This window comes from Rutidosis leptorrhynchoides, chromosome 10 (genome assembly GCF_046630445.1).
Source record: "Rutidosis leptorrhynchoides isolate AG116_Rl617_1_P2 chromosome 10, CSIRO_AGI_Rlap_v1, whole genome shotgun sequence".
Classification (NCBI taxonomy): Eukaryota; Viridiplantae; Streptophyta; class Magnoliopsida; order Asterales; family Asteraceae; genus Rutidosis; species Rutidosis leptorrhynchoides.
The window spans coordinates 281062807-281089960 of record NC_092342.1 but is presented as its reverse complement, the minus strand read 5'-3'; the positions used below and the strand labels follow the sequence as shown (position 1 = coordinate 281089960).

At 34.4% G+C, this 27154-nt stretch overlaps 3 protein-coding genes across 3 annotated transcripts; all 3 read left to right on the top strand.

Moving 5' to 3' along the window:
* Positions 1-12989: 12989 nt before the first annotated feature.
* On the top strand, positions 12990-13948 carry LOC139871087 (uncharacterized). Its single transcript, XM_071858827.1, has 3 exons — positions 12990-13262; positions 13428-13574; positions 13637-13948. Exons 1-3 carry the CDS (start codon positions 12990-12992, stop codon positions 13946-13948), a joined length of 732 nt encoding a protein of 243 aa, XP_071714928.1.
* Positions 13949-16253: 2305 nt separating this feature from the next.
* LOC139872418 (nifU-like protein 2, chloroplastic) lies at positions 16254-20038 on the top strand. Its single transcript, XM_071860291.1, has 4 exons — positions 16254-16494; positions 16571-16655; positions 17965-18275; positions 19554-20038. Exons 1-4 carry the CDS (start codon positions 16381-16383, stop codon positions 19743-19745), a joined length of 702 nt encoding a protein of 233 aa, XP_071716392.1. The 5' UTR covers positions 16254-16380; the 3' UTR covers positions 19746-20038.
* A 1129-nt stretch (positions 20039-21167) lies between these two features.
* Positions 21168-24791, top strand: LOC139872417 (probable magnesium transporter NIPA4). The gene is made up of 9 exons (XM_071860290.1): positions 21168-21415; positions 21839-21895; positions 22009-22099; positions 22185-22345; positions 22780-22907; positions 22987-23124; positions 23258-23350; positions 23686-23791; positions 24496-24791. Exons 1-9 carry the CDS (start codon positions 21268-21270, stop codon positions 24594-24596), a joined length of 1023 nt encoding a protein of 340 aa, XP_071716391.1. The 5' UTR covers positions 21168-21267; the 3' UTR covers positions 24597-24791.
* Positions 24792-27154: the final 2363 nt, after the last annotated feature.

The window sequence follows — 27154 nt, the reverse complement described above, 5'->3', positions numbered from 1 at the left end:
TGATAAGCTCAAGAACTGTTTTGAATGATATGTTTTCGTCTCTGAACAGAAAGAAAACTGGCACACTTGGAATGAAGCTGGAAAGAGGTTTAAAAAGGCTGAAAAGTAGCTGAAAAGCACTGTGCGCGGCGCGCACATAAGGGGTGCGCGGAGCGCACTACTCACCTACCACACTTTTACTTTCCAGTTCACGATCGCACTTCAATTTGGACGTTTCAGGTACTTGTGCGCGGCGAAGTGCGCGGCGCTCTCTGTTGTGCGCGGCGCGCTCTGTTGAACTTGCGCGGGGCGCTCTCTGGTTTCCATTTTAAACAAATGTTCTGATCAAAGTCTTGAGTGCGCGGTGGTGTGCGCGGATAGAGCGCGGAGCGCACTGTAGCTTTCATTTTTCTGTTTCTTCGTTTCTTGTTCTGGTTTTGATCTTTGAGTTGTTTCATTCATTATCTTCAACATTTCTTCAAGTATTCAATGATTCTATGCTTAATTACAATACAACGGAATAATAATGGAAATATTACAAATTCGTATGAAATAACCGACGATAGGACTTGATATTGTGACTAATGATATGTCTATTTTGAGTAATATCAACGCACTACCGTGGTCAGCATTCAAGCACTTGATGAACGAGAAGTACTGTCCCAGAACCGAGGTCAATAAGTTCAAGACAGAACTTAGAGGGTTACGAACCCAAGGATTTGATATTACCACGTACGAAAGACGATTCACAGAATTGTGCCTGTTGTGTCCGGGAGCGTTCGAAGTTGAGGAAGAGAAGATCGACGCGTTTGTGAAAGGATTACCGGAAAGAATCCAAGAAGATATAAGTTCACACGAGCCCGCCTCCATACAACAGGCATGTAGAATGGCTCACAAACTAGTGAACCAGATTGAAGAAAGAATTAAAGAACAGACTGCTGAAGAGGCCAATGTGAAGCAAGTCAAAAGAAAGTGGGAGGAAAATGGTGATAAGAATCACCAATACAACAACAACAGCAATTACAACAATAATCGCAACAATTATCCCAACAATCGCAACATCAATCGCAACTACAACAAACGGCCCAACAACAACAACAACAACAACAGAAACTACAACAATCATCCCAACAACAATAATAACCGCAACAACAACAACAACAATCAGAAGCAGCTATGCCAAAGGTGTGAAAAGTATCACTCGGGGTTCTGCACCAAATTTTGCAACAAGTGTAAAAGAAATAGTCATAGCGCGGCGAAGTGTGAGGTCTACAGACCAGGGGTTAATAGAACGAAAGGAACAAATGGTGTCGGAACGAGTAATGGCGGAGCAAGTAGTGTCGGAGCAAGTTATGCCAATGTAGTTTGTTATAAATGTGAAAACCGGGCCACATTATTAGAAATTGCCCGAACCAGGAGAACACGAATGGACAAGGCCGCGGAAGAGTTTTCAATATTAATGCGGCAGAGGCACAGGAAGACCCGGAGCTTGTTACGGGTACGTTTCTTATTGACAATAAATCTCCTTACGTTTTATTTGATTCGGGTACGGATAGAAGCTATATGAGTAGAGATTTTTGTGCTAAATTAAGTTGTCCATTGACGCCTTTGGATAGTAAATTTTTACTCGAATTAGCAAATGGTAAATTAATCTCAGCAGATAATATATGTCGGAATCGAGAAATTAAACTGGTTAGCGAAACATTTAAGATTGATTTGATACCAGTAGAGTTAGGGAGTTTTGATGTGATAATCAGTATGGACTGGTTGAAAGAAGTGAAAGCAGTTTGTTACAAAAATGCAATTAGCATTATACGAGAAAAAGGAAAACCCTTAATGGTGTACGGAGAAAAGGGCAACACGAAGCTACATTTTATTAGTAATTTGAAGGCACAAAAACTAATAAGAAAAGGTTGCTATGCTGTTCTAGCACACGTCGAGAAAGTACAAACTGAAGAAAAGAGCATCAATGATGTTCCCGTTGCAAAAGAATTTCCCGATGTATTTCTGAAAGAATTACCGGGATTACCCCCACATCGATCCGTTGAATTTCAAATAGATCTTATACCAGGAGCTGCACCAATAGCTCGTGCTCCTTACAGACTCGCACCCAGCGAGATGAAAGAACTGCAAAGCCAATTACAAGAACTTTTAGAGCGTGGTTTCATTCGACCAAGCACATCACCGTGGAGAGCTCCTGTTTTGTTTGTCAAGAAGAAAGATGGTACATTCAGGTTGTGTATCGACTACCGAGAGTTGAACAAACTTACCATCAAGAACCGCTACCCACTACCGAGAATTGATGACTTATTTGATCAACTACAAGGCTCGTCTGTTTATTCAAAGATTGACTTACGTTCCGGGTATCATCAAATGCGGGTGAAAGAAGATGATATTCTAAAGACTGCTTTCAGAACACGTTACAGTCATTACGAGTTTATGGTCATGCCGTTTGGTTTAACTAATGCACCAGCTGTGTTCATGGACCTTATGAACCGAGTGTGTGGACCATACCTTGACAAGTTTGTCATTGTTTTCATTGATGACATACTTATTTACTCAAAGAATGACCAAGAACACGGTGAGCATTTGAGAAAGGTGTTAGAAGTATTGAGGAAGGAAGAATTGTACGCTAAGTTTTCAAAGTGTGCATTTTAGTTGGAAGAAGTTCAATTCCTCGGTCACATAGTGAACAAAGAAGGTATTAAGGTGGATCCGGCAAAGATAGAAACTGTTGAAAAGTGGGAAACCCCGAAAACTCCGAAACACATACGCCAGTTTTTAGGACTAGCTGGTTACTACAGAAGGTTCATCAAAGACTTTTCCAGAATAGCAAAACCCTTGACTGCATTAACGCATAAAGGGAAGAAATTTGAATGGAATGATGAACAAGAGAAAGCGTTTCAGTTATTGAAGAAAAAGCTAACTACGGCACCTATATTGTCATTGCCTGAAGGGAATGATGATTTTGTGATTTATTGTGACGCATCAAAGCAAGGTCTCGGTTGTGTATTAATGCAACGAACGAAGGTGATTGCTTATGCGTCTAGACAATTGAAGATTCACGAATAAAATTATACGACGCATGATTTGGAATTAGGCGCGGTTGTTTTTGCATTAAAGACTTGGAGGCACTACTTATATGGGGTCAAAAGTATTATATATACCGACCACAAAAGTCTTCAACACATATTTAATCAGAAACAACTGAATATGAGGCAGCGTAGGTGGATTGAATTATTGAATGATTACGACTTTGAGATTCGTTACCACCCGGGGAAGGCAAATGTGGTAGCCGATGCCTTGATCAGGAAGGACAGAGAACCCATTCGAGTAAAATCTATGAATATAATGATTCATGATAACCTTACTACTCAAATAAAGGAGGCGCAACAAGGAGTTTTAAAAGAGGGAAATTTAAAGGATGAAATACCCAAAGGATCGGAGAAGCATCTTAATATTCGGGAAGACGGAACCCGGTATAGGGCTGAAAGGATTTGGGTACCAAAATTTGGAGATATGAGAGAAATGGTACTTAGAGAAGCTCATAAAACCAGATACTCAATACATCCTGGAACGGGAAAGATGTACAAGGATCTCAAGAAACATTTTTGGTGGCCGGGTATGAAAGCCGATGTTGCTAAATACGTAGGAGAATGTTTGACGTGTTCTAAGGTCAAAGCTGAGCATCAGAAACCATCAGGTCTACTTCAACAACCCGAAATCCCGGAATGGAAATGGGAAAACATTACCATGGATTTCATCACTAAATTGCCAAGGACTGCAAGTGGTTTTGTTACTATTTGGGTAATAGTTGATCGTCTCACCAAATCAGCACACTTCCTGCCAATAAGAGAAGATGACACGATGGAGAAGTTAGCACGACTGTATTTGAAGGAAGTCGTCTCCAGACATGGAATACCAATCTCTATTATCTCTGATAGGGATGGCAGATTTATTTCAAGATTCTGGCAGACATTACAGCAAGCATTAGGAACTCGACTAGACATGAGTACTGCCTATCATCCACAAACTGATGGGCAGAGTGAAAGGACGATACAAACGCTTGAAGACATGCTACGAGCATGTGTTATTGATTTTGGAAACAGTTGGGATCGACATCTACCGTTAGCAGAATTTTCCTACAACAACAGCTACCATTCAAGCATTGAGATGGCACCGTTTGAAGCACTTTATGGTAGAAAGTGTAGGTCTCCGATTTGTTGGAGTGAAGTGGGGGATAGATAGATTACGGGTCCGGAGATAATACAAGAAACTACAGAGAAGATCATCCAAATTCAACAACGGTTGAAAACCGCCCAAAGTCGACAAAAGAGCTACGCTGACATTAAAAGAAAAGATATAGAATTTGAAATTGGAGAGATGGTCATGCTTAAAGTTTCACCTTGGAAAGGCGTTGTTCGATTTGGTAAACGAGGGAAATTAAATCCAAGGTATATTGGACCATTCAAGATTATTGATCGTGTCGGACCAGTAGCTTACCGACTTGAGTTCCTCAACAACTCGCGGCTGTACATAACACTTTCCACGTCTCGAATTTGAAGAAATGTTTTGCTAAAGAAGATCTCACTATTCTGTTAGATGAAATCCAAATCAACGAAAAACTTCAATTCATCGAAGAACCCGTCGAAATAATGGATCGTGAGGTTAAAAGACTTAAGCAAAACAAGATACCAATTGTTAAGGTTCGATGGAATGCTCGTAGAGGACCCGAGTTCACCTGGGAGTGTGAAGATCAGATGAAGAAGAAATACCCGCATCTATTTCCAGAAGATTCGTCAACACCTTTAACAGCTTAAAATTTCGGGACGAAATTTATTTAACGGGTAGGTACTGTAGTGACCCGAACTTTTCCATGTTTATATATATTAATTGATATTGATATTTACATGATTAAATGTTTCCAACATGTTAAGCAATCAAACTTGTTAAGACTTGATTAATTGAAATAGGTTTTATATAGACAATTGACCACCCAAGTTGACCGGTGATTCACGAACGTTAAAACTTGTAAAAACTATATGATGACATATATATGGTTATATATATAGTTAACATGATATTAGGATAAGTAAACATATCATTAAGTATATTAACAATGAACTACATATGTAAAAGCAAGACTACTAACTTAATGATTTTGAAACGAGACATATATGTAACAATTATCGTTGTAACAACATTTAATGTATATATATCATATTAAGAGATATTCATACATCATAATATCATGATAATATAATAATTTAAAATCTCATTTGATATTATAAATATTGGGTTAACAACATTTAACAAGATCGTTAACCTAAAGGTTTCAAAACAACACTTACATGTAACGACTAACGATGACTTAACGACTCAGTTAAAATGTATATACATGTAGTGTTTTAATATGTATTTATACACTTTTGAAAGACTTCCATACACTTATCAAAATACTTCTACTTAACAAAAATACTTACAATTACATCCTCGTTCAGTTTCCTCAACAATTCTACTCGTATGCACCCGTATTCGTACTCGTACAATACACAGCTTTTAGATGTATGTACTATTGGTATATACACTCCAATGATCAGCTCTTAGCAGCCCATGTGAGTCACCTAACACATGGGAGAACCATCATTTGGCAACTAGCATAAAATATCTCATAAAATTACAAAAATATGAGTAATCATTCATGACTTATTTACATGAAAACAAAATTACATATCCTTTATATCTAATCCATACACCAACGACTAAAAACACCTACAAACACTTTCATTCTTCAATTTTCTTCATCTAATTGATCTCTCTCAAGTTCTATCTTCAAGTTCTAAGTGTTCTTCATAAATTCTACAAGTTCTAGTTACATAAAATCAAGAATACTTTCAAGTTTGCTAGCTCACTTCCAATCTTGTAAGGTGATCATCCAACCTCAAGAAATCTTTGTTTCTTACAGTAGGTTATCATTCTAATACAAGGTAATAATCATATTCAAACTTTGGTTCAATTTCTATAACTATAACAATCTTATTTCAAGTGATGATCTTACTTGAACTTGTTTTCGTGTCATGATTCTGCTTCAAGAACTTCGAGCCATCCAAGGATCCGTTGAAGCTAGATCCATTTTTCTCTTTTCCAGTAGGTTTATCCAAGGAACTTAAGGTAGTAATGATGTTCATAACATCATTCGATTTATATATATAAAGCTATCTTATTCGAAGGTTTAAACTTGTAATCACTAGAACATAGTTTAGTTAATTCTAAACTCGTTCGCAAACAAAAGTTAATCCTTCTAACTTGACTTTTAAAATCAACTAAACACATGTTCTATATCTATATGATATGCTAACTTAATGATTTAAAACCTGGAAACACGAAAAACACCTTAAAACCGGATTTACGCCGTCGTAGTAACACCGCGGGCTGTTTTGGGTTAGTTAATTATAAACTATGATAAACTTTGATTTAAAAGTTGTTATTCTGAGAAAATGATTTTTATTATGAACATGAAACTATATCCAAAAATTATGGTTAAACTCAAAGTGGAAGTATGTTTTCTAAAATGGTCATCTAGACGTCGTTCTTTCGACTGAAATGACTACCTTTACAAAAATGACTTGTAACTTATTTTTCCGACTATAAACCTATACTTTTTCTGTTTAGATTCATAAAATAGAGTTCAATATGAAACCATAGCAATTTGATTCACTCAAAACGGATTTAAAATGAAGAAGTTATGGGTAAAACAAGATTGGATAATTTTTCTCATTTTAGCTACGTGAAAATTGGTAACAAATCTATTCCAACCATAACTTAATCAACTTGTATTGTATATTATGTAATCTTGAGATACCATAGACACGTATACAATGTTTCGACCTATCATGTCGACACATCTATATATATTTCGAAACAACCATAGACACTCTATATGTGAATGTTGGAGTTAGCTATACAGGGTTGAGGTTGATTCCAAAATATATATAGTTTGAGTTGTGATCAATACTGAGATATGTATACACTGGGTCGTGAATTGATTCAAGATAATATATATCGATTTATTTCTATACATCTAACTGTGGACAACTAGTTGTAGGTTACTAACGAGGACAACTGACTTAATAAACTTAAAACATCAAAATGTATTAAAAGTGTTGTAAATATATTTTGAACATACTTTGATATATATGTACATATTTGTTATAGGTTCGTGAATCGACCAGTGGCCAAGTCTTACTTCCCAATGAAGTAAAAATCTGTGAAAGTGAGTTATAGTCCCACTTTTAAAATCTAATATTTTTGGGATGAGAATACATGCAGGTTTTATAAATGATTTACAAAATAGACACAAGTACGTGAAACTACATTCTATGGTTGAATTATCGAAATCGAATATGCCCCTTTTTATTAAGTCTGGTAATCTAAGAATTAGGGAACAGACACTCTAATTGACGCGAATCCTAAAGATAGATCTATTGGGCCTAACAAACCCCATCCAAAGTACCGGATGCTTTAGTACTTCGAAATTTATATCATATCCGAAGGGTGTCCCGGAATGATGGGGATATTCTTATATATGCATCTTGTTAATGTCGATTACCAGGTGTTCACCATATGAATAATTTTTATCTCTATGTATGGGATGTATATTGAAATATGAAATCTTGTGGTCTATTATTATGATTTGATAATATATAGGTTAAACCTATAGCTCACCAACATTTTTGTTGACGTTTTAAGCATGTTTATTCTCAGGTGATTATTAAGAGCTTCCGCTGTCGCATACTTAAATAAGGACGAGATTTGGAGTCCATGCTTGTATGATATTGTGTAAAAACTGCATTCAAGAAACTTATTTTGTTGTAACATATTTGTATTGTAAACCATTATGTAATGGTCGTGTGTAAACAGGATATTTTAGATTATCATTATTTGATAATCTACGTAAAGCTTTTTAAACCTTTATTGATGAAATAAAGGTTATGGTTTGTTTTAAAATGAATGCAGTCTTTGAAAAACGTCTCATATAGAGGTCAAAACCTCGCAACGAAATCAATTAATATGGAACGTTTTTAATCAATAAGAACGGGACATTTCATGTCTCGTACAATAGGGAGGGCACCGTGCAAATTAGCTTGATAAGACTAATGAATCAGACCCCCAGAAAGGATAATCTCCTTAAAGATTAAAAATCAGCTTCTAAGACTGATATTACTCAATCCTTGAGATTGACCTTAAAGATTGAGAATTACAAACTTATGGAATTCAATGATATCTAAACTCGAGCTTGAACGAGAAAATATTTTGATCAAAATTAAAACCGATTTGTTTTCTGAAAATCTATTTTCAATGCGTTCATTACCATTGAACGTAAAATCCTAGGAATTCAACTGGAATTCATTAGGTCACCTGAACCAAATCGGGTGTCAACCGTAAGAACGGTGGTTGCATAGCATGGTCGGAGACAGGACCTTGTGCCAGACCAAAAAATCATAGGATGATCTTTACTATTGCTCCTACAAAGGATAGTACTAGCATCCGACACGTTTATAGACCATAATTAAAAGCATGTCAGGGGACATTGCCTTAACAGTTGCTTGTTCAACGCTTTCCTTTACAACCGGACGGTAGTTTACCGAAAGGTAATATACGGAGCAAGTATACTGGATGTGTTGCTTTCCTAATACAAGGTTAGCAAGTGGGTGACACAAAACCATAAGTTTTGAGCCAAAATTTTCAAATCTGAAACCCACAAAACCCACAAAAACATTTTGCAAACACCTGTGAAGGGTTATTCCGGAAAACTTATCTAGGGTAAAAGCTAGATTGAATTTTCAAAAGATCAAATATTTTCATAAAGATCCAATTTCCTTAAAGGATCTAAATTTTTAATAGTCATGTGGGACTGTAAACCACACCGTTACTATCATTATTTATACCGCCGTATCAAAATCACTGATGTATAAAGTGTGAAGAATAAAGAAGTGATTCGTGTAATTTAATTTCAAGTTCTGTATTGCTTGAGGACAAGCAACGCTCAAGTGTGGGGATATTTGATAGTGCTCCAAATGAACATATATTTTGTAGCAATATCCTCCCAATATGTAAATTATTTAGTTGTAATTGTCCTATTTTAAGTTGTAATCGTTTATATTAAATAAGTGCGAAGACAAAAGGCGAAAACGACGATTTGAAGACGCAAACGTCCAAAAAGCTCAAATGTACAAGATACAATCCAAGTGGTTCAATTTATTGATAAGAAACGTCTAAAAATGACAAAAGTACAAGTTGCGGAACACAAAGTACAAGATATTAAATTATACGAAAGGACGTTCCAAAATCCGGAACCGGGACATGAGTCTACTCTCAACGCGCGACGCAACGGTGCAAAAATTACAAGTCAACTATGCACATAAATAAAATATAATATTTAAATAATTCTTAAAATTATTTATATATTATATTATTATTTAATAACGTCGACAAGCAAAGATCCAAAATAATGTGAGCTGGAAATTCAAACTCCGCGACTCGCGGAGTTTGAAGGGTAAAAGTGCCGCAACTCACGGAGTTTGAAATTTCAGAAATGTCCTATAAATATCAACGTTTTCTGCCGAGTTTTAATACACCAAAAATAATAATAATAATACTCCCTATGTAATAATAATATATAATATATATATATATATATAGTATAGGTTAATTTTATATTAGATTAGTTTGAGTTAATGTAAAGGTTATTTTACGGGTTTTAAAGTTGGAACTCTGCCCGTGTAACACTACGCGATAAATAATCAATGTAAACTATGTTCTCCTTTTTAAATTAATGTCTCGTACTTAAGTTATTATTATGCTTATTTAAGATGAAGTAATCATGATGTTGGGCTAAAAATATTAAAATTGGGTAATTGGGCTTTGTACCATAATTGGGATTTGGACAAAAGAACGACACTTGTGAAAATTAGACTATGGGCTATTAATGGGCTTTATATTTGTTTAACTAAATAATAGTTTGTTAATTTTAATATAAAGATTTACAATTGAACGTACCTATAAATAACCATATACACTCGATCGGACACGATGGGCGGGATATTTATATGTACGAATAATCGTTCATTTAACCGGACACGGAAATGGATTAATAGTCTATGGAATTATTAAAACAGGGGTGAAATTATGTACAAGGACACTTGGCATAATTGATAACAAAGTATTAAAACCTTGGGTTACACGCAGTCGATATCCTGGTGTAATTATTAACCAAAGTATTAAGACCTTGTTACAGTTTAAGTCCCCAATTAGTTGGAATATTTGACTTCAGGTATAAGGATAATTTGACGAGGACACTCGCATTTTATATTTATGACTGATGGACTGTTATGGACAAAAACCAGACGGACATATTAAATAATCCAGGACAAAGGACAATTAACTCATGGGCATAAAACTAAAATCAACACATCAAACATCATGATTACGGAAGTTTAAATAAGCATAATTATTTTATTTCATATTTAATTTCCTTTATTTTATATTTAATTGCACTTTTAATTATCGCACTTTTATTTATTGTTATTGTATTTAATTGCACTTTTAATTAATTGTACTTTTTAATTATCGCAAGTTTATTTTATCGCACTTTTATTTATCGCAATTTCATTATCGTTATTTACTTTACGCTTTAAATTAAGTTATATTTATTTTTAATATTTTACATTAGGTTTTAACTGCGACTAAGTTTTAAAATCGACAAACCGGTCATTAAACGGTAAAAAAACCCCCCTTTATAATAATAATATTACTTATATATATTTTTGTATTTTTATAAAATAAAACTAATATAGCGTTAAGCTTTGTTTAAAGATTTTCCATGTAGAACGAACCGGACTTACTAAAAACTACACTACTGTACGATTAGGTACACTGCCTATAAGTGTTGTAGCAAGGTTTAAGTATATCCATTCTATAAATAAATAAATATCTTGTGTAAAATTGTATCGTATTTCCTAGTAAAATGTAAACTATTTCGTACCCCCACGCTACGACATCAGTTATGTTAACTGCTTTGCTTCAATATATTTTTATTAGAATATATAATTGGATGCTATAAAAAAGTTTTACGTAAACGAGGGGTAGCCGCCGCAACGCGCGGCTGACCACCCTGCTTGTTATTACTATTATTTTTATTATTGTTATTATTATTATTATTATTATTATTATTATTATTATTATTATTATTATTATTAAAGAGAAGGTTAATTAACCAATAAAACGAAAATAGTTCAATATTTGATAAAATGAAATAAAAGGATGACTTCGTAAAAAATCAATCATCAATCAATATTAATCAAATTAAATTTTTTGTCTTCAAATTTTTTTTCTCTCCAATCAAGCAATACAAAATTGATTTGAAAGATTGACATTTATCGAGACATCAAGTAAACGTTAACGTTGTAATTTGTAAATTGTACTCGTATTTAGTTTTTGTAGATAATATCAAATATCAATATCAAATACGTTCATTCATAATTTAGACACTTATAGATTATTTCATTAGAGTACCTTGTTAGGTCTCAGATTTTGAAATACGCAATACATACGATTTTGCTACACAACCATTTTAAGTTTAAAGGAATCAGCAGACGAAGTAGCTAAATTTGATAATAAAGTTTTTTTTTAATTATTATTATTATAGATTTTTAGTATTCTGATATAAAAGTTTTATGCTTTTATTTAATATGTTTTTTTTTACGACCAAAATTTTACATATAAAAATCACGAGCTTACCTAGCAAGTAGCTAGGAAAGACCCGCAAACCACATTACAACGGCTTTAGACGTCAATCGTTTCAATTTACAGACTTTTTACCTCTACTTCTATACCAATTAAACGAAAAAAGGCAAACAGAATCAAACAAATTACAATGTTTCATAGACCCATTTTGGAATAGTTGACTATTCCTGAACCTCCATAAGTGCCAAACTGTAGAAGCGATGATGACATACAATCCGGACTTTGTATCCCCGGAATCATGCCAATCTTCAAACCAAGCTATGAAATCTAACCATTCTGAAAAACGAGGCAGCGTTATATCAATCCATATTCTCACCCTTCTCCATAATTCCAAAGCCACTTCACATTCGAACAAAATATGATGGATTGATTCGATAAAGTGGTTACATGAAACATAACCAATCGGCTCGATCTCCAAATCACGACGGGATAGATTGAGGCGAGTAGGTAACCTATCAAGAGCAAACCTCCAAATAAAAATATTAATCTTGCGCGAGATTTGCTTAATGCACATGGTATAAATATTAGCCGAAGGTAAACAGACTCATGAATGTGCGATCTAGTCTTGTTTATCGACTTTTGACATTGACTATTTTACAACTTGACAATTACCTTTGGACCCGTTTAACGATAATTCGACTTGTGAATTCTCTATTGAGAAAGGCTTACGTCAGGGTGATCTGTTAAGCCCATTTCTCTTTATTTTTGTTATGAAGGGTTTCATCAAGATGTGAAGGAAAACTTTTAGGTTCAATAATCTTCGGCTATCCCATTTTTATACGTAGATGACGTTATTTTTTTTTTCGGAGTGGAGTCAGCATGATTTTAATCATATTCTCTGGATTCTTGAAGTGTTTTATTTGGTGTCGGATTGATGATCAATGTATCCAAGCTAAGTCACACGTTTTTGGTGTGGGCGTTGATGGCTCGAAAATTGATGCATCAGGTTTGCAGGTCATGCTCATTACCTACTACATACGTTGGTATTCCAATAGGCTCGAACATGAAGTTGGTATTGAATTGGGCCGCGCTTATTGATAAGTTTCTATCTAAATTATCATCTTGGAAGGCGCGTCTTAGTTCATCGGGCGGCCGTTTGATCTTATTTAAATCGGTCATTGGATATTCTCGGGATTCACTTTATAAACATCTTGAGTCGATTCGGGCCAGAATTTTTTGGGGGTAGTGGTGATTACGTTAAGAAGATGGCATGGGTTAAATGGAGCACTATTTTAGCTCCTTTCGATCGTGGCAGTTTAAATGTTGGAAGTCTTAAAGCCTTTAATCAAGCGTTAATTCATAAGTGGAGATGCCCCTATTTATTTCATCTGGACGATTTTTGGGTGAAGATTATCAAATCTTTTCACAGTAATGTTTTTAAACGGAATATCAATACTAGCATTTGGTCGTCTATTGTTGATACATACGCAAAAACGATTGCTAATAATTTGTTACCTGCAAATGTTATCTGTAGGTCGGTAATGGGAGAAAAGTGTGTTTTTGGCATGATTTGTGGTCCGAGAATAGGTATAATCGGTTGTACCACTTGGACACTCAAAAAATGATGTAATATCTGAAAATAGGCCGATGAAGAGTGGCATTGGATTTGATCAAGGTAAGATATTGGTTGCCGAAATGCGCAGCTCTTAGTTTCACTTCGTGATAAGATCCATAATGTTCTTATTTTTGATCGCGAAGATAAATGGGTTTATACTTTGAACTCGAATGTCATTTATTCGATAAAATCTGCAAGAGAGTACATGGACCTCGAGCTTACTGTTTCGTCTCAAGTAAAGACTGTGTAGTTTAGGTTTATCCCAAGAAAAGTTAATGTTTTCCTTTGGCGATTCAGGTTAGATTCTCTTCCGCTTCGTTGGAATCTATCTGCGAAAGGATTAGAGATATAATGTCCATTGTTTGCCCGGTTTGTAACAATAGAGCCGAGTCGTGGTCACATCTTTTCTTTGATTGTTCAGCGGCATCTGATATTTGGCGCAAGATAAGGATTTGGATTGATTATGGGTTGCCGGTTTTTAACTCGTGGGAAGACTTCACAGGTTGGATTGAGGGGGATGAGTGTGCGTCGAGCAATAAGGATATGAATATTGCGGTTGTGTTTGCTATTCTTTGGGTTCTATGGTGCTTCTGGAAAGACATCATATGAAAGTATATGAGCGATATTTGGCTTTAACCCTTAAAAAACTCAAAGAAATTGCAAGTTTTACCGGTCCATCAGGTAATCGGTCACATTTTGTTTACATTAACACAGTTTTTGAATGTTTATGACCTACAATGGTAATTTTTGAGATATATATAGCCGACATCGAATCAAATTGAATGTATATAATCGATTTGTAGCTTTAACCCTTTCATTTTTAGTATAAAAGTATAATTTAGGTTTTATATATCGGGACGCCATCAAAGTTTATTGTTTTGTGTTTGTAAGCCACCCATATTTGAAAATAATTTTGTAGGTCACCCAAATTTATCTTTTCATGTTTGTGGGTCACATGTATTTGAAATTAATTTTGTAGGTCATCCAAGTTCGTATGTTGTTACATATATACCGAATCACATTATGAATCTTTGAAATAATATAATAAAACGCATATACTCGTTTATTTGGTAACAAGTAATCATTATATAACCAATGTTAATTAAAAAAAACTTAGTTTCTGTGTTATCTTTTACATTTTTCAAATGAGATTTTAGTCATATATGTTATTTATGGAACAACACACGAACTTGAATGGCTCACAAAAACATTTTTCGAGTATGGGTGACCTATAAACACGAAAAGATAAACTTATGTGACCTGAAAAATTATTTTCAAACATGAGTGTATGTTGGTCCCTTGATTAACAACAAGAGTATTGTAGGGGGGGATGAATACAATTCTTTTAAATAACTTAAGTGTTGTCACAGTTTAATATTCAAGCATGCAATTTAAATAAGAGTCAAAGATAATTTTCAACGGTTATTCTTTATTGATATAAATCACAAAGAATCACAACTGTTCTTGGCTGAATAACAGTTAGTTGAATACAGATTACACCTAAATTAGCTAGAGAGGATATCTTAAGCTATCACACGTTTTGAACTCTATTTAAATAAAACTCACACCACCAGTTGTTACAATAGTGAATACTTCTATTTATAGTAATCCTTTTATCCGTGTAATTGATCCATTGTCCATTGGTACATAGGATGTCTGTACTTGTGGAGACAACTGCATCAGAGAGCGTGCTCTGTTCTTTCCTCTTTAGTAGCTATTTGCATGAACACCACAATTCGGTTTGGCACCACTATTTGATTAAACAAATAGAATGTTGGGTTCTCTAGGCGTTGATAAAGTATTACACATGTCTGTACATGCGTTAAACTTCTGCATTCCCACGTAGTCTTGTAAGGTCACTTGTCAGCCGCCGACACGTGTCCTTTTCTGTTCAACTTTGTCTTCGACTTCCGTTGAATAGTACATTTGATGTAGACCACTCAGGAAACTACTATGCTTGTAATGGAGCATAGTTGTCTTCGTGTTGTATGCTGCTACCAGCTATGCTGGTTCTTCTATACTTGTTCATTTGATCTTCATGATTTGTTGGGTACTCATCTTGTGCTTAATGAAGAATACTGTCTACCTTGTGCTGTTAGACTAGGCAGCATACTAAAGCACTCGACACAGCAACAATTGTTGTCTATACACAAATAAATCTATGAAGGCTGCACATAACATTCTAGTGTACATAATTGCTGTTTGTCTTAATTAAATCCTTAATTATTTTGGGGACTCAACAGTGTCCTAAAAATACAAAATGATAAATTTAGGTGAACTCCCGATATATAATTAATCACTATAAGTTAATATACCTTTAAATGCCATAATTTTCAACAAATTTGATCAACCCTCACGAGCAGTGAACACTGCTTAAATCGAATGGCGACCCGACTCGACTCACAACCTTAATTAGATCTAAGATATATAATATTATAATTATAATTATAATTATAATTATAATAATATAATATAAATATAGATAGATATCACATTAAACCTTTAATATTGAGAAAAATATACCCTTTCGAACGCACAAGAGAAAATCTAATATGTACGTAATTTGAGAGGAAATCGAAGATTATGAATTGTATGTGTAAATATTAGTTAATATATTAAGGTATACATAGGGAAATAAAATTAACTTCAAATATTTTTTATTTGAATTAAACTCAACGACTAAAATGGTCAAAAATAAATCGAGGTCGTTCACGTGGGCAAACTGCCCGTAGCATTTCGCGTTGGAATCCAACGCACGCCGGAAAACCCCCTCAATCCAACTACCCGTTGGGGGAGATTGGGGTGTGGGTTTTTGCCCAAACTCGGATCCAACGCCTTGTTTTGTTGTGCGTTACAAATGGTCTAGAAGTTTTTTATTTTTCGTAAAAACGAAATTAATACGGATTATTTATTCAATCGGAAGCCTGCATGAAAACAAAAAATCAACAAATCCCCCAACACCAAAATTATACTTGACCTAAAACAAATTCCTCTTCAATTCAATTCGATTCAATTAATAGCTACAGGCTGACTCAAGGAAGATGAAGAGTGCTGCTACGATTTTGAGTCAATCATCATCTTATCAAATCTATAAACCTCCACTAACTCTTGATTCTTCTTCAACTTCATGTTCGTCTATCAATCCGTACCCTAAGGTTCGTAAAATCTATCGATTAATATTTTATTGATTCTGTTTTATGTTGTAATAAATTTAACGATTTGATTGCTCAGATATCATCTGGATTCTTCGGCAGTCCAATATCTATTGCTAGGGGCGGTTCATGTTCGTCGAAGAAACAATTTGATCGCCGGAAAGGTAATTAGTTTTAGCTCATCTTGTTTGAATTTGAGTTTTACGATATGATTTTAGTTCATCTTGTTAGAAATTGAGTTTCAGGATGTGAAATTGATACTAGGTCATCTTGTATTTTTTTGATTCTCTGAATGTTGAGGCTATGTTGTTGAGATTCGAATACTTATACCACTCTGATATCATAATTAATTTGGTGTTCAGATTAGAACGCGTTTACAACTCGAATAAGTATAAAGAAGTCCTTATGCTAGTACAATTAGAAGTTAGTTATAAATTGTAATTGTTATTGTTATTTAGTTCCTAAATAAATTGTAAGATATTGTTAAGCTTATATAAACCTCCTGTATCTTCGATTCGATTAATTAATTAATAAGAAGAATAACAGAAGACTCTTGTACCAAATTCTTTAATGTTTTGGTTTCTAGTGAAAAAATGTTTTAAATAAACTTGATATAGGGATATATAGTGCAGCTTCAATAATTTCCCAACCGAACATGTGCATTTTTTGGGTGGGGGAGTATCTTACTTCCTTTTGCAATAGTGTAATGTGTAGTTGAATGGCTTCTGATGAGGTGTGGTGCAAATTAGGTCTATCTGTTATAAGTCAAAAATGAAGTATTATGATAATCTAATATCTAATATATAAATGAAAAGAACGTGTAAACTATTAAACTAAAGTTGACACGGTTTTTGCTACACAGTGATGTAAAAATTCTTTGGAAATATTCAGTGGCGAATCTAGGATCAAAAGTCAAAGGCGTCCTGCAGTGGGCTAACTATATTTGTTGGTTGTTTACTTGTTTACCTCCAAAGAAAAATAAATCCTAAAAACATATTTTCAGGGCTTAAGAACGGGCTTAAAGAAAACGCAAATTTCCAAAACTGTTTTCATTTTTGTTGTCAAACACAAATAGAAATCACAACTTCGTTTACATTACAAAAAGTGTAATAGATATTGGAATAAATGTTAGTACAATACAATGCCTTCCTAGTTTATTAAATAATAGTACTTAGTAGAACTGCCATTCATTCTTCAAACTAACTTAAGTATTAACTTTCGCCCTTTTGTTCGCATATTTTAATTTATTTGTATCAATGGATATATCAATAATTGTTGTAGGCAGCCTCTCCTTTTCTTTTGCATACTGCATCTCTTATCCCTTAACCATTCTCCCTATCATTAAAGTGTATGTATGTATGTAATCGTTTGCGTTTAGAATGTTTACTATTTTAGTCACATTGTAATATACAGTACACATTATGCATTAAGATGACAACTTTTTTGCAAATGTTAAATGGTCTTTCGTTGCAGTTGTAAAGGCGGTTGCAACTCCAGAATCAGTAGTAGAATTGCCTCTTACTGCAGAAAACATCGAGAGTGTACTGGACGAAATTAGACCTTATCTAATTGCAGACGGTGGCAATGTAGCATTACATGAAATTGATGGAAATGTTGTACGGTTAAAGCTACAAGGAGCTTGTGGTTCGTGTCCAAGTTCTGTAACAACTATGAAATTAGGCATTGAACGACGTTTGATGGAGAAGATTCCTGAAATTGTTGCTGTTGAACCAATACCAGATGAAGAAACCGGTCTTGAACTGAATGAGGAAAATATTGAGAAGGTATGTTTGCATTTCTTTGGATTTTATTATCCGATTCTTGTACGTTAAAGGCGCAATAATCTGTTTTTTGTTGTCGTATAACACATTTACTTCTCATTGTCTGTGAAGTTATAAGTTTCATACCTGCTTTAACAAAGCTTATTATTCTTCAAACAGAATTTACTGAACTCTAAAAAAACTAATTATCTGATCATTACAACTTCAAACCATAGAACTACAATCATTGTTTCAAAGTTTTCTTTTACAACCTTCTTGAACCAGTTATCTTATTATGAAAATAAGAGTATTCCATATCAAATGATCACTGTCAAATCGAACATACAAACTCATCTTTAGAAATTGCTTTCGGTCTAGTTTAGGCCAAAATGGCACCACCACGAATGCAACTGGATACGTTCAAACTGGTTTACTTGCATCCAACCAAAAGCTATATTTAGAAATTACGTATATTATGATGCAGCCCTTTAGGCCAAGTGGTACGTCTAATACCTTGTGTAACGGATGGGGGTGGGAGGTCTTAAGTTCGAGTCCCTCTCTTAAAACATTACATTATGGATTGACCCCGGGGAGGTTTTACCGGCCCGTATTCCAGGAATTCGGCCAGCTCCGCCTGCCCCTCGGGATGGTTTAAGGATCTGATCTGTGTAATGCGGTTCGGGTTTCCGCCGAAAGCGTGTGTGTGCATGGAAAATGATCGGGTGGGTGGTTTTCAATCCCCGTAAGTGATTCCAAATAGAGTACCTTCCTTAAAGAATGATGCATAACTCCTGGTGCGTTGTTTAAATATATATGTTATAATGTATATTGTATTTTCTTATAGGAACTTAGTAAAAACGTCCATCTTATTTTCGCATTTCTAATGCATGAAGGGTGTTTGTTACAGAGTATTTTCTCTAAGAAGCTAACACTCGTATTTTTGTAACATGATTAGATATTCATGTGTAACAAACATAAAAGTTGACTTTTTTTTTCCTTTTCTTCTTGTAATGATATTTATATTTTTTTAAAACATCAGCATCATCAGGGCTACATTTGCTTGCTGTTATAAGTAGGAGAGGAGCTAATCTCCCTAGGCCTAGAGGGAGAAATGTTATCCGCTATATAAAACTGTGTTAATTTTGATTATGTCTGATTCTATAGAAGCTCAAATGGGCTAAAAGTGTGCTTAATCCATTACCTAACCCGCCCACTTGCAATCCCCACTTGATCAATCTCTCTTTTATGAACATTTTACTTCTGTTAGCTGATTTGCTTCACTTGTTTTTCAAATTATGACAGGTTCTTGAAGAAATACGGCCGTATCTTGTAGGAGCAGCAGGTGGATCACTAGAATTCGTGTGCATAGAAGAACCAATCGTAAAAGTACGCTTATCGGGTCCTGCAGCAAGCGTAATGACTGTTAGAGTAGCTGTAACTCAAAAATTACGTGAAAAGATTCCCGCCATTGCAGCAGTTCAACTTTTACAATAGATGCCCAACTGCAATATTATCCTTGAACCATAAAAGAAACATGTGTAACATATAGCACGAACAAAGGTCACAAAAGAGGTAATCTGTGTACAGTTTCGGTTTTTTCAGGTTTATCACAGTAATTAAGATTTCTCGTGTCTGTTGATAGAAAGTATAATAATGGCTTCTATATAAATACAGTTGGTGTATTTGTGTGTGTGTTTTGTAGCAAATGTTGTATGGTTTCGATTATTGGCAGTGATATAATTTCGTCATCTCAAGATTCTACTTGTGTGATCTTAAGCTCTTGAATAAGAATAAACAGATTAATGGAAAATATATGTACATAAGTTGTGTTTAATCTTACCTTTTTGATCTACTTTATACCACCCTGTATTTTGTAGGGTGTTTGGCTTAGCTTATGAAAATAAGCTTAAACTTCTAATTTTTTTGGCTTACCAATGAACTTTTCTATAAGCTCCGGCTCTTTTAACTTTACAAAATAGATAGATAAGTTCAAAAATTTAGAAGTATTTTACATATGGAATTAGGTTGTTGTATTATGATAATACAATAATAATTTTATTAAAAACCTCTTTTGTGACCTTTGTTCGCCCCCTTTTTTTTTATCAGCCCTATATGGTACACACTAGTACACTACACAGTATAGATAACGTGGAATTTTGATTATGACCTTGCATGTTATAAGTTCAAAAGTGCCAAATTCAAACACCCCTAAGACCAATTTTAACGTGACGTAATAGAGGGGTTGTGACACCATCACGCCTGGCATCACGCCATAGTGCGACGTGATGGTGGTTTTTTTTTTCCGGCGGCATGACATCTTCACATGTGGAAATGAAAAGCGATTATCAATCAGAATTTGCCACGTTGATATTACAAGGGATATATTACAACGTGATGGTGGGACCTAGCTTATATAACATCACAATCACACCACCACCCCTACAAACTCCAAACCAATATCATACTATCACATTTGCCACATCAGCACTATATCCCACCAAAACCCATATAACCCCACCATCACCACTAAAAATGGTCTAAGGCGCTAACCCTTATATGCTATAAGTTCAAAAATGCTAAGTCAAATACCCCTAAGGCGTTAACCCTTGTTTTTTATGTATTTATATTTGGATTTTTTTTTGGGTAAGCGAGGAAATTCTTCTATGTACGAGCACATTGGCTCCTCCATAGAAGGTAAAACCTTGGGTAATCAAGCCCCCCGAGCGCGAGACCTGATACCGGATGAATTGCGCTATAGAGTTGATTTTTTAAATCAAATGCTCCGTACTATAGAGTTGCCGAACACTCGGACCTAATAATTCAAACAAGGTACACCCGATCCGACCCGGTAAATAAAACCTCCCCTAATAAATACAGCAACTGGCAACCATCATTCCTATTTCCTACTAGTCTGTCTGTAACAATCCAATATTTTAGAACATCATCAAATTAACATGAATTTGTGAAGAAAATAAGAATTAAACTGCAGCAAAATTTCGGAATTTGGTGTTGTTGGATGACGTGGAGGGATGCATACAGTGGCATGTCCACCGATAACATCAAGGGTTTAATTTTAGCACTGTCTTCCAGTTTGTTCATTGGTTCTAGCTTCATCATTAAGAAAAAAGGCCTCAAAAAAGCTGGTGTTTCTGGTCTTAGGGCAGGTATTATTTACTCAAATTTTGTTAATTATTCACTTTTCTTATTTATCATTCTGAATTATTCGCTGATCATCTATATGTTTTAATTTTATGCATTTTTGCACAATTTATTTATTATCTACTGCAATTTGATCATTTGTGCTCACCTAGGTTATTCTGTTTAGCTGATTTTACATAGGATATTTGATCACTTAATGTGATTCAATTTGATTCAATTTATGGTAATGCTATTAAGAGGTGGCCGTACATAACAAACTGGTTCACATGATTCATGATGTAGTGTTTCTTAAAATTACCATATTTGCTGGAGGAATCGATAGCAAATCGTTTAAGTATCCATGTTTTGTAATCCTCCAGTGCATTTAAGTATGAATGTCATAATTTACTTGGTGCATTCCCTAATGAAAAATTTGACCATTTTTTCAGGAAGTGGAGGATATTCATACTTATACGAACCTCTATGGTGGATAGGCATGATAACAAGTGAGTTTCTTTAGTTATTTATTTATGTAATGGCATATAACGTATTATATGGATGACATCCATTTTGTATGAATATGTTATCTTAAGTTACTTGCAACTTTATATTGTTACAGTGGTTGTTGGAGAGGTTGCAAACTTTGCAGCCTACGCATTTGCACCAGCTATTCTAGTTACACCCCTTGGGGCGCTTAGTATTATAATCAGGCAAGTTACAAAACCAAAGTTTGTGTTTGCAGTTAATTGTTTCTTAGTTCACACGACATTTAAATATCATTGTGTTATAATGTAGTGCTGTACTGGCACATATCATTTTACGTGAACGGCTGCATATTTTTGGAGTTCTTGGTTGTGCTCTATGTGTTGTGGGTTCCATAACTATCGTTCTGCATGCTCCTCAAGAACGTGCGATTGAATCAGTGGCTGAAGTATGGGATCTTGCTACAGAACCAGGTAACAAGCGTGTTTGATTGCGTTCTGTAGAGGTTGCTATTTTGACCAATCTACTTGAGATTGGGTCAATATTGGTTATGTTTTATTTCTAGCTTACTGAATGGATTAAATAAAAAAAGTTAACTCATAAGGAAATTGTCAAATGGGTCGAAACCTAACTTCATTCTAATGTGCAGACTCTCCTGAATTGTTAATATAGATTTGATAATCATGTTCGACACAATAGTTATATACTGAAAGTGTAATGAACCTGGACAAAAATGGTTTGGTTTGTCCAACATGACTGGTGTTGACCCAATGACCCATACAAAAGTACCCATTTGGATCTTTTCCCAGCCCACCCATTTTCTCACCTCTAGCTCTTTGATATCATTTTTTATCTTCTGAAAATATAAATTATTAATTGTAGAATGTTATTTTCTGATCCTTTGCAGCCTTTGTTCTATATGGGGTACTGGTGTTAGTTGCTGTATTTATACTTGTGTTACATTATATTCCATTATATGGTCAGACACACGTGATGTGCTACATTGGAGTTTGTTCCCTAATAGGTTCTTTATCGGTATGTAGCTTCATCTGTGTTTGTTTTTGACTTATTCCCTTCGTTTGTTGTTTTCAACTCACGTTTTTTTTTTCTGCAGGTCATGAGTGTGAAAGGTCTTGGCATTGCTTTGAAGCTTACGTTTTCCGGAACGAATCAATTAGTTTATCCTCAGACATGGGCTTTTACCTTCTTTGTTCTGCTCTGTGTCATTACGCAAATGAATTATTTGAACAAGGTAGTGATCCTGCGTTAATGTGTAGTATGTAAAGCTATGGCAAACAAGATTTTGTTACTTTTTTATATAATAAAAATGACCTTTCCAGATGATTAATTTGTTTATTGTATTGATACAATAATAATGAGTGCAGGCTCTTGACACATTCAACACGGCTGTTGTATCTCCCATATACTATGTTATGTTCACATCTCTTACTATTCTGGCAAGCGTGATTATGTTCAAGGTAATTCTTCGTTAAAATATTGAAGTTAAATTTCATTTGCTTGAGCACGTATAGATTACTAGCGGTGGGTGGCAAGGTAGCTTGTTACCCCAATTCTTTCAGGATTAGCAGATATTTTGGAACGTCACACAGGAGTCATGTATTACACAGTTGTATAATTAAACGTTGAATCAAGGATGCAAATGTTTTTATACTAAGAAGATTAATTAACTAACTCTATAATCCTAACGAACTCGGTGTGTCAAGTTCAGTAATGATTACTAGTTACTGTATTTTTATTTTTTAATTTTTTTTTTTATCAATAATGCGTCTTATAAATTTCGTATCCTGAACAGGATTGGGATGGACAAAATCCGACACAAATTGTAACCGAACTTTGTGGATTTGTGACAATCCTCTCTGGAACCTTTCTTCTTCATAAAACCAAAGACATGGCTGATGGTATCCTTTTTTATTTTTTCATTTCCATCTTATTGTAATAAATTTTGGTTGATCTGATGTCATAAACAATCATCCACATCATGTGTAGATGTACAAAACTGGTGGAATGGGTGGATTGTGTTGTGTTGACCAGTGGCGATTCTAGGAACAAAGCTCAATGGGGTCCCAAATTATTTTTCTAGTACTAATTATATTTGAATGCTCTTTTAGTGGTTATTTACCTTCAAAAAACTACAAATTCGAAAAATATATGTGGTCCGAGTAGTTAAATTTAGTGGAGTGCTATACAATTTAAAGGAAAAACTATTAATTCGAAAAATATATGGGTCCTGTAATCAAATTTAGTGGTGTACTATAAAATTTTAAAAGTAATTTTTACGTAAAGTTTTTGAACTAGCGGTGTCCCGTAATCAACGAGCTCCTAGCTAAACTCGCCACTGGTCTTGACCTAAAACACTTTGTTGTTAAATCTTTGAACTTTTCTTATAAATAGTCAGTGTGTTTAATTTGATTACAAAAAACATATCATTGCAGTAGTTGTAAACTTTGTCTATCAAAGTAGTAGCCTAGTAGGGTATATGAACTAAGTTGCACTTTGGACAAATTGTGACCCATTTGACCCATTACCAGTTAGAGACTATATACAAGTAAGCAGCTAAATATTGTCATTTCTAATCAACAAGTTTTGCAACTTGCAACTACAGGTCCAACACGACTTTTAAAACATGCGGATGCGGAAGACGGTATGCATCACGAAGGCATTCCTTTGAGACGGCATGATAGTATTAATATGAGGTTGCAATAATGTATCTAGTCATTTATTAGTAGCCTTAACAACTAAATTGTATATTTAAACTTGAGTTTTCTTTATTTAGGCAGGGGCAATCAATCTTCTAAACTTCTTTATGTAACCCTACTTATATACCAGTTATAACAAAAGTTCAACATATCAGTTACACAAAACACAGCTCCTTTGGTTATCATGGATTAAAAAAGTGTATCATCTTTGTTGATATGTATAGATATAGATATGTATTGATATAGATAATTATCAAAAAAATTTAAGGGTTGATTTTTCTTCTTGTAGGAAACCAATATATCAAATATATCTACTAAAATTTATTTCAACCAAAAATATTGATTTCAAACTTCCAATATACAAAATTACAAATAACTATTAACTATATTGTTTTCAAAGCAGAACTCCAAAAACAATCAAGAAACAATTCTACATAAACCTGTCATCACATTACCACTCTAATTTGTACCAAGATATCTAAACTTCTAAGTTCAAAATCGTCAAAAACATTTACTCGAAAGTTTTTCAGCGACGCCCATTTTTAGAACTCGATATTCTTTTGATGGGCTTCCTGATGAGAGGCTTAATCTGTCGTCGATCAGCCATTGAGCAAAGAAGACCCTCGTTTACGACTTGATGAAACTCCATGACTTGTATCCTCCGCTTTTTCTTTGCGTTTTCTGCTTCCTTGTAACCGGCATTCAACTTTCTTTTTGTTGCTTCAAACTTCTCTTCAATACTAACAATACCAAATCCCAACTTCTTTGTGTTTTCTGATACTTTCTTATCCTCTTCTTTATTACACTTTGTTGCTTCAAATGATTTTTTAACATTACTTCCACCATTCGAATCCTCTGTTTTTCCCAAGTTCGCATCGAGATTTCTTTCAACCGTCAAGCGTACTTGTTTGGGACTCGGTGTCACAACCAAATTTGATTCTTTGTTGATGAATTCTTTCACCATACGTTTCCATTTATTCGTGAGAACCCTTGCAATCTCAGCAACATTTTTCGATTCATGATTTTTAAGAACACAAACAGTTTTTCCGATCCCTGTCTTTTGCAGAATTTTCACCGACAACTTCATCCTTTCAAGTTTCCTTAACAAGTCACACATTACTAATTCATTTTCGACTCCACTTTTTTCGAGAATTTCTTTAATCCTCAAAACCTCCTCATCAACTCCATTACTATTACTACTAACTTTCTGTTCAGAGGTCGCCGGACCCTTCGGGGCGCTTTCTTCTTCTTCTTCTTCTTCTTCTTCTTCTTTTCGAACATTATTCTTCAACTTTATTTTGATTTTCATTGTTCGCTTCTGTTCATTACTTTCGGGTACAGTTAGGTTTTCGTTTGCATCATCATGGCCACCTTTTTCTTCGTTCTTATACGTAGCATCAACCCACGAGTACACCATCAGCCTCCAATTTCTAATCATCATTCTCGCAACATCTCTAATGATTTCGGAGTCGTGATTACGAAGAGCAGAAACAGATTTTCCGATCATTGTTGCGTCAAGAAGTTTAACAGATAACGGCATACAATGAAGCTTCAATAACGAATTCAACACTAAACTCTCCGATTGATCTTTACTTTTTTCTAGAACATTCTGTTTGATCATCATGACCTCATCAAACAAATTCTTTTCGATCAAAGCTTCCATTATCACGATTTTGATCACACTTTCTGAGCAAAAAAATTAGAACTTGGGGGACAAGTATTTGAAGGTGATAGATATAGATGGTATTTGTTGGTTTAAAATCGTAATTAGGGTTAAAGGGTAATGCAGATGGTATTTGTTGGTTTAAAATCGTAAAGTTGAGGAAGAAAAATTAGAACTTGGGGGACAAGTATTTGAAGGTGATGCAGATGGTATTTGTTGGTTTAATTGAAATCGTAAGGGTTAAAGGGTATTAATGTTACTGGTGATGTATATAATAAGAAGAAAATGTGTTAATTTTAGTTTAACTCGATTAATATTAACGTTGAGTCGGTTAATTCGTACGTACGTAGCGCACAAGGAGTAAAAGCTTTCGAGAGATAGCTGTCTTTACTGATTAACAATGTGCTCTATTATCGAATAAAAATCTTTTGCAAATAAAAAGTTCTCGCATTTCTTGTTCTTTTTGTGGTTCTCGTTTGAACTTTGACTACATATATACATCTAATTACTTGACGACGTTAAATCATATACCCGTCCAATTTTTTTTGAACTATGTATATCAAATTTTCATTTTTTCTTATATTACGGAGTATTAATTATGGGAGGTGATCCTCACACACCACTTTTTGATCCATGTACACATAATTACCTATTTTACCCTTAATTATATATATAATAATAATAATATAAGTTTAATTTTTTAGGGGCATAACTGTAAGTTTATGAGACAAAAGTGTACATGGATCAAAAAGTAGTGTTTGAGAATAACCTCCCATTAATTATTAATTAGTTTAATTAATTAATTACACTTATTTAAAATATCTTATTCTTATTTCATATAATTAGAAAAGATAAAATTAGAGGGATAGTCCTCGTAATTTGTTAGAAATTTCACAAATAGT